General features: G+C 44.5%; 1 protein-coding gene across 2 annotated transcripts in view; it reads right to left on the bottom strand.

The window, feature by feature from the left end:
• Window positions 1-16486, bottom strand: part of ING3 (inhibitor of growth family member 3) — a 671267-nt gene that overhangs the window by 86021 nt on the left and 568760 nt on the right. For both annotated transcript variants that reach the window (XM_044088740.1, XM_044088739.1), the window contains one exon: window positions 12793-12831. In XM_044088740.1, coding sequence (XP_043944675.1) covers window positions 12793-12831 — 39 coding nt within the window. The remainder of the gene's footprint in view (window positions 1-12792; window positions 12832-16486) is intronic.

The raw sequence follows: 16486 nt of genomic DNA, 5'->3' as shown, positions 1-16486 counted from the left end.
TTTCTGGTGTAAGGAATGTCATCTGGGATGCTGTGTCCAGGCTTGCTCCCAGGAATATAATCCTTTGGGTGGGCACTAGTCTGGATTACTTTTCGTTGATTGTGTACCCCAGAGAGGACAGTAGGGACTTTACAAAGGCCAGGTGCTTGAGCAGCTTTTCCTGACTGTCTGCCTGAATTAGGCAGTCATCTAAATATAGGTAAATCTGGATACTCCTATGTCTGCAAAAGGCAATGGCTGGAGCCAGACATTTTGTGAAAACTCTGGGAGCAGAAGCTAAGCCAAAGGGAAGTGCAGAGATCCTGCCCTGAAACGTAGGCATTTCTTGCATGATTCCCTGACCGGAATGTGGAGGTAGGCCTCTTTTAGGTCTAGTGTAGCTAGCCAAGCATCCTTAAAGAGCATGTGCAGCAGTTGCTGGAGGGTGACCATTCTAAATTTTGGTATCACCAGGAAGGTGTTTAGAATGGATAGATCGAGGATGGGGTGCCAGGTGCCCTCTTTTCTGGGTACTAGAAGAAGTCTGGAGTAGAAACATTGGCCTTTCTGTTCTGCAGGAACATACTCTATTGCCCTCATAGAGAGCAGGGAAAGGACTTCCTTTTGTGCCTCTGCCCACTGGTTTGGTGGTATATCCGAGAACCCTTTAGGGGTTGGAAGAGTGTGGAAAGAAAATTTGTATCTCTGGGACACTGTGGCGGACCCAGCGGTCGCTGGTAATGGTGGCCCAGGTGCTTGCATGAAAGGAGAGTTTTCCTCCTAGGGGTAAGTGAAGGTGGGCAGAGGGAGGGGGTGATGGAGGAGAATCATTGTGAGTTCTTACTACAAGGGGGTGGCTTAGAATCCCTGTTTTTGAAGTGAAGGAATTCAACTGTTTTGATCTCTGCATTCCCTGTGGCTGCTGTCTGGGAGAGGGTCTGCTTCCACAGGGTCTGAGCTGAACTGACCTGGTGGGAGCAGAAAAGGACCAGTGCTTGGAGGGGCAATGCTTACTGAACCTGGGTGGCTGGACCCGTAAGAAATCCTTAACTGTCTGCATAGATCTAGCTTTTTCTTTCATCTTTTTTTAAGACCTCCTCTGTCTTAGTGCCAAAAAAGTTGTCTTTGTGCAAGGGTGCATCCAATAATTTAGATTTAACATGGTCTGGCAAGGGCTGCTCCTTAAGCCATGCATGCCTTCTAAGGACAGAACTGGTGACTGCTGCCCTGCAAGAAACTTCTAGGGCGTCAACACCACAGTGTAAGGTGTGCTTAGTTACTTGACTTGCAGAATGCATTAACTCTTGTACCTCTTTAGATTCTGCACAAGCAGGAAAGGAATACACTTTTTGTTTGAGGAGTTCCAGGGTATGTTGCTGAAATTTTAGCATATGGAACTGGCAATTTAGTGCTCTGATAGCAAGAGTAGCAGAGGAGTATACTTTTTTACCCCATCTGTCTAGTGCTTGGGAATCCCTATCTGAGGGGGTGGGATTCTTAGCAGAGGTTGCTTTAATACCTTTAGGCCCTTGAGAAATTACCTCAGGGTCAGCGGCAGGATTTTTGAAAAGACATTTGTTTGAGTCAGGGACTCTGTAATACATGTCAGGTTTTCTGGGTGCAGCAGGTAGGGTTGTCAGGAGTCAAACTGGATTCCAGGAAAACATCGTCCACAACATCCAGGACTGGGGGAATGGCCAAGGGTCTGTGCTGTGGAAGATCTAAGAATTCCCTGAGTCTCTTTTTAGACTGAGGGTAGTCCTGACATTCCCACTGGAAATGCTCCTTTAAGGTATGAAGGGTTTTCCCAAAGGAAAAGTCCTCGGGTGGAGTGGTTGAGGGGAATGGAATCCTCTGGATCAGAATCCTCATAAGCAGAAAGTTGCTGCATGTCTTCAGAGACATCAGACTCCTGTTCAGACAAAACTACTGGGGACAGATCTCTTTTTCTTTTGGAAGGTGTAGCTTAGCTTCCCCTGATAAGCATTATAAGGTCTTCTGCCATTTTAAGCATTTGAGAGTGAGGCAAGGAAGCAGGTGCCTGAGAGTGGGTTGTCATTTTCTTGGGTGTGGTTTGTACCCTGGGCGTTAGAAACTCCGTCATTTTCGAAAGAATGGTAGATGCGAAAGAAATTGGTTTGTGTATAGAATCTGTAGTGCAAAGTACTTCCTTGGAAGATGATGCCTGCTCATCAGCTCCGGAACCATCCAAGGGAGAGACAACCGCAGGATCCTTAGTAGAAAAACAGTTTTGCGGCATACCGGACTCCGAAAGGGTCTCGGTAGCGGCATGCAAATCCACAGAAGCGGGCATCAGGGGCTGCGAGAAAAGTGCCACACTGAGGACCGGAGAACTGACGACTAGCTAAATGAAAAAAGCATTGTTGGTAGGCTTGGACCTGTGCTGTCTGTGTCTGTCTTTATCCTTACGTTTTTTTGGAAGATCTGCTGTTGGATGGCTTACCAAGGCCATATCGGAATTAGAGAACTGTAAGCAAAAAGATCTAGCTACAACAAGGGCCCGATGATGTATAGTTTTGGCTTTGATCAAAGCACAAAAGTGACAGTGGGGGACGTTGTGGTCTGGGCCTAAGCAAGCAACGCTGTAAGAATGAAAGTCTTGGTGTGGTTTTTGCTTTCCACAGGTGAGACAATTGTTAACTTTTTCTGACATCGGTTAGTGCAAGAAAAAAGAAAGTATCCCCAATGGGGTACTTAGCTTTAGAAGACTTCAGCTTCAATTCGGAAGACGAAACTCAGGTAGCAGACGATTGGCACTCATGCGAACTGCTTCTGCTTCGGGCTCCGCTGCAAGAAAGACTGATGTAACGGCATCGGCTGCCTTACTTTATACTACTGACGACCTGACATCAGTCCTGAAGGGACAGCAACCGACACAAAAATACTAAGCCTCTGGTATTCAGGCTGGCCAAGGGCTACCCTGGCAGGGATAACCTAAATGTGATGACTGCAACAGTAAAACATGAAGAACATCCCTGCATATGGTTGTGGGAAGCACCCAGACAGAGCAGACACTGTTTGGGATGATCTTTATGGGGAATCTGCCTCCCACACTGCTGTTTTCCACTTCTGGATGACATGAAACCAACAACACTAAAAATAAGAGAGAAAGATAAGGTAGAAAATGAATGTGGCACTTATCTAAAAAGGGCACGGTAACCAACACACAAAAAAGGCATTCAGACCGACATTCAGTGATGACGTTTGGACTGGCAGCAAAGAAATTCTAAAATGTGTGTGCCTGTATGCCACCTTTATTCCCTACACCTTGTGCAAGGAGCAGGCAACTGAACATATGGTGCATATAAATACTAAAAGGCTTTGGTACACTGGCCAGACATTGGGTTATCCTTAGCAAGAGATCCCTTATGTTAGGAATACTGCAACAGTGATATGGAAGGACATTACCCAAGGGGAATATGGTGAGACCAAATGGCAGGTCCCTAAAGTGGTAGCGATTGGCCCCCAGCCAGAAATGCAGGAACTTCCTGGAACACCTCTGTACCTTTATATGATGGTAGGTGTCCTTGAGGTTTATCGAGCACATCCAATTGTCCTTCTTCAGCAGAGGTAAAATGGACTGTAATGTAACCATCCGGAATTTGGGCTGTTTTACAAAAGGATTTAGTTTGTTTGAATCCAGAACAGGCCTAAGGTCTTTGTTCTTCTTTGGTACCAAAATGAATTTGGAATAGACCATAGATCCTCACTGGTCTGGAGGGATGACTTGGTTTATGAGCAGCTTGTAAATCTCTTTAATACTGCTTGCACTCTCTGATGGGTAGAATGTCTGGGAGATGTTTGTGACAAAACTTTGGAAACTCTAAAAAGGGAGTAGAATACCCTTTGGATATGACTCAACACCCATGCATCTGAGGTGGTGGCCTCCCAACCTTGTGTGTGAACAACCAAGCAACCCTCTGACTGCCTCCAGAGTCAGACAGTCAGGCAACCCTTCAGGGTCGCTGAAAAGGTCTGCCGTAGAAAGCCTTATGGAAAACATTATTCTGAGGACTGCCCCCTCCTCCCACGGGTGGTGTCCATTATGATCCCCCCAGGCCTCAGGAGGAACCCTCGGAAAGAGCATCCAGAGACTGCTGTGGCTTTCTGAAAAAGAGGTGTCTGTGCCCTTCTGATTCCTAGAAAAGGTTTGCCTAGAGGTGGAAAAATGCACTCCTACAATGGACGGCATCTTCCCGTCTTGCTCGCTCCTAGTTAGAGTGTCCTAAAATTTTGTCCTGAATAAGGAAATACCATTAAGCAGGCATTAATGAAGGGCACCTTGAAGCAATCCACAAAGTTGCACAGTCGCATGGCAATGCCAGGAACAGCCGCTCAGGATGCTCCTTCGGCTGCATTAGAAAGTACAGTTGTGTACACTTACCATAAATGTAGATGTTCGAGTGTATTCACTGTTGCAGTCATTACATTTGGGTAATCTGCTGGTAGGGTGCTCTCAGTCAGCCTGAATAACAAAGTCTTGGGTCCTGCGTCGGTTGCTGTCTCCTCTTCCATGACGTCAGGTCGTCAGGGGTATAAAACATGCAGCCGATGCCATTTTAATCAGTTTTTCTTGCCCCAGATGTCAGGTACCCCCCAAATGGGGAGCAAAAAAAAAAGTATATCTACATATGTATATATATATATATATATATATATATATATATATATATATATATATATATATCTATATATCTATATATCTATATATATATATATATATATATACACACACACACACACACACACATATATATATATATACACACACACACACACACACACACACACACACACACACACACACATACGTATTTTAGAACACAAAAAATTTACCCCCCCAACTAAAAGCAAATACACCAAAAAAGCTTTTGAGCATAGTGAAGGAAAGAAGAGGTATAATAATAGAGAAGAAAGGGGCTGGTAGGGGTAACAGACTGCAACAGTGAATACACTCGAACATCTGCATTTATGGTAAGTGTACACAACTGTACTATGTTCTTCGTGTTTCACTGTTGCAGTCATTACATTCGGGTAGAATTCCAAAGTTATGGATGGGAGGATGGAATTATACAGCATTAGGAGCAGCTGTAAGGCCCTGCAGGACAGCAGTGGCAAAGCCTGCCCTGGATTTAGAAGAGAGAGATAAATGGTAATGTTTTGTGAACGTATGAACTGAGCTCCAAGTAGCATTTTCTAGAATGTCTCTGGTAGGAACCCCTCTGAGAAAGGCTGCAGACGTAGATGCAGCCCTGGTGGAATGGGATCTGATCCTCTTGGGGACAAGTTGTACCATGGTGCATGTAGCAGAAACGAATACAATGACTTATCCATTTTGAAATAGTCTGCTTTGATACAGCCCTCCCCTCTGTCCCTGCAGCAAATGCCACCAGTAGTTGCTCAGACTTTCTTACAGATTTTGTCCTGTTTAAGTAGAATCTTAGTTGTCTGTGTACATCCAATGAATGCAGAATCCGCTCCCCCTTGTTCTGCGGATTTCGGAAAAAAGTTGGCAGATGAATGGTCTGGTTAAGAGCCACACTGGATACCACCTTAGGCATAAAAGAAGGATTGGTGCGGAGGGCCACCCTGTCCGAATAAAAGATAATGAAAGGCTCCACTGCCATGAGAGCCTGTAGTTCTGAAATCCTTCTAGCTGAAGTGACTGCTAAAAGAAAGGCTGTCTTCCAAGAAAGAAATTTTGTCTGCAGTAGCAGCTGGTTCAAAAGGAGGTAGGGTGAGTTTTTCCAGCACAAAAAATTGAGGTCCCATGCAGGAGTCGGTGCTCTCCTGGGAGGTCTCAAATTTTTGGCCCCTCTGAGGTACTGCTTTAGCAGGGGATGAGAAAAGAGATTAGGCTCTGTGTTGTAATGAGCCGAGATGGCAGAGGCATGGATTTTTATAGAAGAAAAAGACCGGCTCTTGTGAAGCATCTCAGTTAAATATTGCAAAATCTGAGGAATATTGGGCATTGCTGTGTTTATTCCTTGTGCTTGATTCCAGGCACAGAATCTCTTCCATTTATCAGCATAAGCTTTTCTAGTACTAGGCCTTCTAGCCTCCAAAATGACATCCATCACAGGTTTACTGAGAGATGTGATTGGTGAGATTAGTTGATTAGCCATGCTGCAAGATTCAGAGTTTGGAGCCGAGTGTGCAGAATTTGATAGTTCTGCTGAGAAAATAGATGAGGTGTCTGAAGCAAGTACCACGGAGGAAGGTGTGACATATTCCTTAGAAGTGGGTACCAGTGTTGGTGAGGCCAGTCCGGAGCAATCAGAATCATTTTTGTTTTTTCCTGTATGACTTTTAGTAAAACATTAGAGAGCAGAGGCAGAGGGGGAAAGGCATAGACTGATAGGTTTTTCCAGATGAAGGATAGAGCATTCACTTTCCAAGCTTTTTTGTGATGAGTTCTTGTGCAGAATTTATCCAACTGGTAGTTCTGGGGAGAAACAAATAGATCTATGTCTGGGCTCCCCCATTTTCGTGTCAACATGCTGAAGATTTGTAGATCCAGTTTCCATTCGTGTGGGTCCATAAGATTTCTGCTTAGGTCACCTGCCAGAGTATTTTGCTTTCCTGGCAGGGAGTGAGCTTGTAGATGTATTTGGTAAGTCAAGGCTGTATCTGCAAAGGGGGTAGGAGTGGGTACCCCCCTGCTTTTTTTATGTACCACATAACTGTGGTGTTGTCCGTCTTTATTAGTAGTTGTCCTGGATGAAGGAAGTCCTTTCTGTACAGCTAGCAATTCATTCTGGTTGATATGTAGGTGCATTTGATTTGGGTTCCATTCGCCCTGAATGCATCTCCCTGCCAGATGGGCCCCCCCAAGCATAGTCTGATGCGTCTGTAGTCAGGGTTTGGGTGGCAGGGGGTAGAATAAATGACAGTCCCTTGTTTTGGTGACAGGCTTCTGCCCACCAAAGGAACTCCTGTTGCAGGCAAGGAATGTGAGGAATCCTTGTTTCCAGGCTGTGACAATGTTGACTCCATAAGCTTTTTATGTACCATTGAAGTTTTGTCATATGCAGTCTTGCATATGGAATTAGTAGAATGCAGGATGCCATGAATCCCAAAGCCTGCAGAATTTGTCTTGCAGATAGCTGGGTTTTTGTGGCCACTTGTTTGAAGTATGTTATCAATTGAATTTGTTTGTCTGGCGTGAGGTAAGATATCTGGGCAGTTGTATTCAAGCTTGCACCCAGGATTGTAATTACTTGAGAGGGTACCAGCTGTGATTTCTTTTAGTTTATGGTGTACCCTAGGCATGTTAGAAACCTTTTTACAAATGCCAGATGTTGTAGAAAAGTCTCCTCGTCCTCTGCCTGAATTAAACAATCATCCAGATAAGGATAAATTTGAATGTTTCTTTGTCTGCAAACTGCAATTACTGGTGCCAGGCACTTTGTGAAGACCCTGGGTGCAGTAGATAAGCCAAAGGGCAGTGCAGAGAACTGGTAATGCAAATAGCCTGCTTTGAAGCAGAGGCATCTTCTGCAAGATTCCCTGACTGGGATATGCAGGTAAGCCTCTTTTAAGTCTAGAGTTATCAACCAGGCATTCTTGCCTAGCATAGGCAGTAGCTGTTTATAGAGTCAGCATCTTGAATTTTGGAATGTCCAGGAAAGTATTTAGAATGGATAAGTCTGGAATTGGACGCCAAGATTCATCTTTTCTGGGTACCAGGAAAAGTCGAATAAAAACCTTGTAGTTTTTCCTTTTCTGGTACTGGTTGAATAGCTCCCATATCCATGAGGGACATTACTTGTTTCTGGGCCTCTGCCCACTGATTTGAGGGCAGGTCTGGCCATCCGTTTGGGATTGGCAACGTGTGGAAATGAAATCTGTACCCCCGGGATACTATATTTAAGACCCACTTGTCCAGGGTAATTAGATGCCAATTTTGAGCATGAAGTGCTAGTTTTCCTCCCAAAGGGGCTGCCAAAAGATAAGTGCTTGGAAATGGCAGAGGAAAGTCATTGATACTGCTTACCATAGGGTGGTGCTTTGCTACTTCCTGATTTGGAGGTGGAGGCACCCCATAGTTTTGTCCTGTAAGATCCTTGAGACTGAAACCTGGAGCCTTTGGAGTGTCTGGGTTTGACCTGTGCGACTCTGTTGGGTACTGGAAAGGACCAATTCTTAGTAGGCCAGTGCCTACTGAACCTCGGTGGCTGCACTTGCAAGAAATCTTTTACAGTTTGCATAGATTTAGCTTTGTCTTCCACCTTTTTTAAAACTTCTTCTGCCTTATTACCAAACAGACTGTCCTGCTGTAAAGGAGCATCCAACAATTTAACTTTAACATGATCAGGCAAATTTTGCTCCTTGAGCCAAGCATGCCTTCTTATCACAGATCCAGTTACGGCGGCCCTGCAAGAGGCCTCCAAGCAATCAAAACCACATTGCAAAGTATGCTTTCCAACTTGTTCAGCCGAATGCAATACATCCTGTAACTCTTTATTTTACACACAATCAGAAATCAACATAATTTTCTGTTTCAGTAAGCCCTTGACATGCTGTTGATATTTAAGCATATGAAATTGACATTTTAAAGCCCTTATTGCCAGGGTGGCAGACATATAAACCTTCTTACCCCATCTATCTAGCGCCCTGGAGTCTCTATCAGAAGGGGTAGGATTTTTAGCTGTAGAAGCCTTAACACCCTTGGGACCCTGAGAAATAGTTTCAGGGTCAGCAGTAGGATTTTTGAAAAGAAACTTGTGGGAGTCAGGAACCCTGTAATATCTGTCTGGCTTACTAGGAGCTGGAGGCAGGGAATCAGGAGCCATGCTGGATTCTGAGAAAACATCATCAACAATGTCTAAAACAGGAGGTATAGCCAAAGGTCTATGCTGATGAAGAAGAAGAAAATCCCTAAGCCTCATTTTGGATTCTGAAAAGTCCTGACTTTCCCCAATGAAAATGTTCCCTTAAGGTATGCAAAGTCTCTCCAAAAGAAATATCCTCAGGAGGAGAAGCAGAAGGGATGGCTTCTTCTGCATCAGAGTCCTCATAAGGGGGGATAGAAAATTCCTGATCAGAAGAGGAATCAGAAGAAATGGAAACCTGATATGAAGATTCATAATCAGTGCCTTGCCTAGGGCTCTTAGCAGGAGGAGGTTGGGAACCCCTGATCAAGGTAATTAAATCCTCAGCCATTTTGATCATTAGTTTTTTAGGCATAGGGGCTTGAGCACGTGGCTCACGCCTCAGTTTTTTTGACATAGTAGTTTGTTTTGGCCTTGTTTTTGATGATGGCGTTGGTTTAATATACAAATCTTTAGGCCTGAAAACACCCTCAGAAGCCGGTGCCTGCTCAGCGGCTCCGGACCCATCCAAGGGAAAGACATCCGCGGGTTCAATACTTGAAGAATCTCGTGGCATACCGGACTCCGAATGGTCTCGGTAGAGGCATGCAACTCAAAAGTAGCGGGCATCACTGGCTGCAAAAGCGCCTCACTGAGTACCGGTGAACCGGCGACTGGCTTAGGAGAAGCTTCGTCATCGGTTTTGGACCTCAATGGTTGGTCTCTGTCTTTTTCTTTATGTTTTTTGTGAATTCCGGTAGTCGGATTGCTAACAGACGACATTTCAGGATAGTTAAATCTTGAACCAAAGTATTTAGAAGCAAAAATATACCGATGCTTAATAGTGTGTTAGTTAAATTTAGCACAAAACTGACAGCAAGGCATGCTGTGGTCAGGGCCTAGGCAAGGAATACAGTACAAATGAAAATCCTTATGAGGTATTTGCTTCCCACAAGTAATACAATTATTAACTTTTACTGACATCGGTAAGGAGCAAGAAAAAGTTTCCCAAACGGGGTACTTAGCTTTAGTTTGAAGACTTTAGTTCTGAAACTCGAAAATGAAAATTTCAGGAGTCGGCCGACCGGCACTTGCGAACTGCTTCGGCTTCGGGTACCGCTCGGCAAGAAAGACTGGTTAAAATGGCATTGGTTGCATGTTTTATACCCCTGATGACCTGACGCCATGGAAGAGGAGACAGCAACCGAAGCAGGACCCAAGACTTTGTTATTCAGGCCAACTGAGGGCAACCAGATTACCCAAATGTAATGACTGCAACAGTGAAACACGAAGAACATATGAGCTTCATGGAGACACTGGGGATAGATAGCAGGGCAGGCAACCAAGTCTCCAGCATCTTCTGAATCTCTTGAGACCACTGCTTCTTAACATTCCTTGACATTTTGGACACCAGGACAAGTTGGAGTCTGGTCAAGTGTGATAAGTAATTAAGTGCCCTCAACGCAAATGTTCCAAAGCTAGAGACTCCCTATTTGGGGAGTAGACCAAAGAGTGCTCTTCAGAGATCTCTTCATAGTGTTGCCACTGCAATAGTATCAATGGCCAGACCTTTATTCCAATGTGGCTGTTCCTTGGTAGGGTGCAAGAATTTTATCGGGCTTCTTGATATTGGGCACCACTATGTTGGGTTCCTTCTATGCCCCGTGGGACGTTAGGTCTGTAAGAATGTCCAGAGGAGGAGCCACCCAAGGCATGGATGAGCCCTCACTGAAGAACTCCAAAACTACCGACTCCTCGGGAGAGGGGCTTCAGTGGTTCTGCCTCTGCACTGGTGTAGTACAGATCACCAAATAAGGCATCATCCCTCGAAGATTTAGGGGATCCCTCTCCTCCCTCGAGGTCACTAACCTCCATGACAGACTCCTCTGTGAAGTCAAGGTGATTCCTCTTGCACCTTCTCTTCCCTGAAACCTCACTGTCTGGTGATGCCAGAGAAGACAGGAAAATGAAGGAAGCTCCACTAAGCCAGCAGGATGTTGACGAACTGACATAGGCTATACGGGAGCAGAGTGATGGCTGGTTGCAGGCCCATATGAGAAAGGGGATGGGACACCAGCTGGAGAAACCAGACATCTCCTTAGAAGAGAACATCCTCTCTACAACATCGGAGGCAGAAGCAGGCACTGGCCTCCCGGAACCAAGAGTCCCAGTACCCTATACTAGAGATAAACCCAGGTCAATGGACTTAAGCCTAGCCCCGATGTCAACAGTGGAGCTAAGCTGTTGAAGGACAAAGCTCAGAGCAGGAGAGACAAACCCAAAGCAGGGACTGTCGACCCTGACCCGGAAACCCCAGCCTTGATGCTACAATTCAAAGGTCCAGACCGCCCCAAAGTAGTCGGAGTTAACGAGACCAAGGAGCGAGTCAGAGCCAAAGACAGCCAAGCCATCAGATTCGACCCCAAGGGAGGAAACCTGGTAGACACAGCTGAAGGTCCAAGAACTGGACCCATACATGAAGGGATAAGGCCTAATTGCATATGACTCTGTAAAAGGACTTCATCAGCTACTCCAAGTCAGAAGCTTTAATACTGCCCACCAACCTCAGTGACCAGACAGATGAAGCCACAGACAGGGGCTTGAAGGGTCATTTCGACAAGGATGAACCCATCTTCTGAATTTGCGCTGGGGAGACTTGGAACCAGGTTGGGGAAGGTGACTACTCCAGTGGGACGATGGTGAAAAAGGGGAAGCTGTCCTACCTGAAAAAGTTCCTTTGAGCAGGAAGCAGCTGGGAGCCGGTGTCAAAGCCTTACTAGTGGCTGGCATTAGGGGCAATCGGCTCTGAGAAGTCGGAGCCAATGTCAGTGCCAGGGCACCCAAAAGCTATGGAATCTCTGGGCCCAGTGAGCCCAAGGAAGAAAGACCTGGGACAGAAGTTGAGGAGGACCTTTTCCAGTTCCCCTTGGATGATTTGGAGTCCTGTGATTTATGTTTATCAGACTCAACCTTTGGGGCAGAGGGAGACGAAGATGAAGGGCCAGCAGGAAGAAGGCCCTTAAGGACCAATTTGGCTCGATGCTCATTACCAACACTTGACCAAAATCCCCTGACAAACTGAACAGACAGAATCTAGGTGGGACATTCCCGAACAATATATGCCTCTATCATGCACATCCTGTGATGGCAACTTATGCCCGCAGGCAGCACATTTCTTAAACTCTTTCTCCATAATGGACAAAAAACATAATTAAGGAAAAAATCCAAAGATGTATAATATCTACAAGAACACTACTTTTATTATACTCTACTTTAACAAGCTAAGAAACACACACAATACACCAAGCAAGACCAAAAAAGGCAGGAAACCTACCTAGAGAAACATTTATTTATTTTACATTTGTTAACCGGGTTAGTCCAACTGAGCATTAGCTCGTTTTCAGTGGAAACCCGAGGAGAAAAGCTCCGCAATCAGTATTAACATTTTACATAAAGTCAGCAAGAAAATGCATTGGCAGCTAAAACAATTAAGAGAAATAATATTTTACAATAAAGTTTACAGAAAACAGTTGGGTACAAATGTTAGAGATCAAACTGCAAAAAGCATTTACAACAAATAACATGCCCTAAACTACAACTACCTACCTACCAAAAAACAAGACTAACTACACTAACAGTAAATAAAGGGAAGAACAAATTACAAGACATAAAAGCACTACAATAAGTCTTCCAAAGGATATGTTGAAGCGGAGCCGGATTGAGCTGCTGACAGGAATGTCGGCAAACTAGTTCTGGGGAGTAGGGTGAGGAACGGAGGATTGTGGGTAAGGGAGGCAGAACCTGATGAGTTCAAAGTCTGAAGGAACTGGTCAGAGTCAGACAACAGTCAGATCCGATAACCCAGAGGCTGAAGCCAGACAATGCAGGCAAAATCAGATCAATAGCTACAAATTACTAACTGTTAAAGGTAAATATGCATAATGATGTGCAGTCATTCAGCAGTGACAAAAGTACTTACATCTTGATTATCACAGCCAACCATTTCTCCATAGGATACCTGAGAAAAAAAACAGATTTAGTGAAGTATTTGTTAAATGCTACTTGACCATCAAAAAAAAATGTTTAAGCAACCGCAAAAAAAATAATTCTAGATTGTTCATGACAAATTAAAATGCATTAATAAATATGTTGGACATGACGAATGAAAAAAAATACATTTATAAATATTTTGGATGAATAGGCAGAAATACAACTGTAAAGCTTGGTGATTTGGGAATCAACACGAGTTTCCTCACCGACTCTTAAAAGTCAGCCAACTCTCAGAGCTATCTCACGTCGCTTCTCTAGGGCATTCATTTTCCTCTCGCTCCTTTGAAGAATACATCAAAAAAGGATCCATTAAATTACCAAATATGCTAATCACATCAAATGATCTTCAAGGGGGGTTCCCTTCAGTGGGTACACATAGGGGATCTCCTTCCCAACTCTACACGCAAGGCACTACTGTTACTAAGTACAGTGGTGTACGCTACTTACTGTAACAGCAGATATCGGAGAAAAGATCCATGCAACAGCATATTATTTTTGAGTTTCCCCACTTTCTGTGCTTCAAGTCTCAGATGGATTTTTCCATCAGTTGCTATATGCATGTTCCAATGCTATTCTCAAACCAGTGAAGGTACAGCTGCAAGCTACACAACCCTTCCATACACGTATATTACAGTAACACACATTCTTCAGTATTTCAAGCATGGAAGCCTAGCACAGATGGGTGCTTGTAGTAAGAAAAAAATCAAGTGCTGTAGCCTGCAATGGACATAAAACATTATGCAACACGTTTGAGGAACACTTTATTTAAACATAAAATGCATAAAGTACAGTTTTGTACCTACCATAAATGTAGATGTCCGAACTGGATAGCATCTGCAGTCATAACAAGTGGGTTGTCCTGTCGTCAGGCAGCCCTTCAGTCGGCCGGATTCCAAAGTCCGGGTCCGGCTTCGGCTGATGCCGCACTCCACCCGACGTCATCTCTGTTGGTCTTCGGGTATAAAGGCATCAGCCGACGCCATTTTCCTCAGTGTTTCTTGCCCCAGATGCCAGTAGCCCTCTTGCAGGCTAAAATTTGGATAGATGCCAATGTTTCCAAATAGATAGAGGTAAACACAACAATAAGCAAGTATGTACATATACACAAACAAATACACCATAAAGACTCCCCAACAGCTAGCTATTAGAAGGGTAAACAACCTAGGAGTACCACAGAGGGATGGAGGGAGGGTAATCCTGACTGCAGATGCTATCCAGTTCGGACATCTACATTTATGGTAGGTACAAAACTGTACTATGTCCTTCATGGATGCATCTGCAGTCATAACAAGTGGGTAGAATACCATAGCCAACTAGGGAGGAGGATAAAAGTAGATTATGGTGTGTTTAGGATCCCTTGCAGTACAGCAGTGGCAAACCCTGCTCGGGATCTGGAATATAGAGGCAAATTATAATGCTTGGCAAATGTATGCACGGAGGTCCAAGTAGCCGCCTCAATAATGTCTTTGGTTGCCACTCCTCGTAAGAAGGCTGTGGTAGTGGCTGTTGCCCTTGTAGAATGAGGTCTTATGTTCTGTGGAATTGGTTTTCCATGGAAGGAGTAATAGAATCGTATGCAATTTCCTATCCATTTGGAGATTGTCTGTTTGGAAATAGCTTTTCCTTCCCTTCCTGTTGCATAGGCTACAAATAGTTGGTCAGTCTTTCTGCTATTTTTGTTCTGTCCAAGTAGTAGCGTAGCTGTCTATGTACGTCCAAGGTATGCAGTATTCTTTCCCCTCTGTTTTGTGGGTTGGGAAAGAAGGTAGGTAGGTGGATTGCCTGGTTTAAAGACACTCTGGATACCACCTTAGGCATAAATGTAGGATTAGTCCTCATGGACACTCTATCTTGGTGGAAGATTAGGAAGGGTTGCACTGCCATTAAGGCCTGTAGTTCTGAAACCCTCCTTGCTGAAGTAATTGCCAGTAGGAAAGCAGTTTTCCATGACAGGTGTTGTAGGTCTGCTGTTGCTGCTGGTTCAAAGGGTGCTAGTGTCAACTTTTCTAGCACAAAGTTTAAATCCCAAGCTGGTAATGGTGGTTTCCTTGGAGGTTTTACATTCTTGATTCCTCTGAGGAATTGCCTGAGCAAAGGGTGAAAAACAGGTGTATCAAAGCTGTATTCTGCTGAAATAGCTGATGCATGTATCTTGATGGAGGAGTAGGACAGGCCTGAATGAAGAAGTTCGCCAGATACTCCAGAATGTTAGGCATATCTATGTTTGACACATCTTTTCCTCTTTCCGTACTCCAGATGACAAACCTTTTCCATTTTCCAGCATAGTTCCTTCTTGTTGAAGGTCTGCGTGCTTCAAGAATAATGTCTTTAACTCTTTGGGAAAGTTCTGGAATAGCTGCTGTTATGTGATGTTCCATGCAGTCAGTTGCAAGGTTTTTAGGTTTGGATGTATGATGCTGTAGTTGTTCTGCGTTAACATCAAAGGCATCAGGGAATTGTCCACATATTGTTCCGAGACAAGCTCCTCAGTAGTGGGTACCAGTGTTGTCTTGGCCAGTTTGGAGCTATCAGGATTATCCTTGGACGTTCTTCCTTGATTTTCAGTAGTACCTTGTGTATCAAAGGAAGAGGCGGAATGCATATGCTGTTAAGCCTTTCCAGTTGAAAGAGAGTGAATCCACTTTCCATGCTAATGGGTGGAATGTCCTTGTGCAGAATTTTTGAGCTGGTGATTGAGAGGTGATGCTAATAGGTCTATCTGTGGCATTCCCCATTTCTTTGAGATGGTCTTGAAGATGTCCGGGTGAAGCTTCCATTCGTGGGCATCCGGTGGTTCTGCTTAATATGTCTGCTAGGGTATTGTCTTTCCCTGGTACAAATATTGCCTGTAACTGGATGTTGTAGCTGAGTGCCAGGGTCCACAGCTCCAAGGTCATTCTGCATAGGGGTATGAATGAGTGCCTCCCTGTTTGTTGATGTACCACATGACTGTGGTGTTGTCTGTCCTTATCAACTGGCCCTCTTTGAGAAATGGTTTGAACTTTTGGATTGCCAGTTTTACTGCCAGCATTTCCTTTAGGTTGATGTGCAGTTGAAGTTGATCCTGTGTCCACAATCCTTGCACGCATTTGTCCAGCATGTGGGCCCCCATCCTAGGTCTGAAGCGCCTGTTGTGATGGTCTGGCTTGCTTGACATCTGCGAAAGGGTAGGCCTGGGTTTGACTGGCATGCCTGAGCCCACCATAGGAACTCCTGTTTTAAGCATGGAATTAGTGGGATTTCTGTTTCTAGACTGTGTCTGTGTTGGGACCACAAATTCTTTAGGTACCACTGTAGTTTTCTCATATGTAGTCTGGCAAATGGAACCAAGATTATGCATGATGCCATGAAGCCCAAGGCCTGCAGTACTTTTCTTGCTGTTAACTTGTTCAGTTTTGTTAGTGCCAAGAAGTATAGAGGGAGTTCTTTTGTTTTTCTGTAGTCAGGAATGCCATTTGTTTTACTGTGTCCAATTCGCCCAAGAATGTCCTTGTTTGGGATGGTATCAGCCTTGACTTTTGTAAATTGACTGTGTATCCCAGTGCTTGTAGCAAGTAAATGACCCTTTGTAAATCTGTTGTCAGCTTGCTTTTGTTGTCCCCTTGTAGCAGGCAGTCGCCCAG

This window comes from Protopterus annectens, chromosome 11.part0 (genome assembly GCF_019279795.1).
Source record: "Protopterus annectens isolate FY-2018-M chromosome 11.part0, PAN1.0, whole genome shotgun sequence".
Classification (NCBI taxonomy): domain Eukaryota; kingdom Metazoa; phylum Chordata; order Ceratodontiformes; family Protopteridae; genus Protopterus; species Protopterus annectens.
This window is presented reverse-complemented; position numbering and strand designations above follow the sequence as displayed.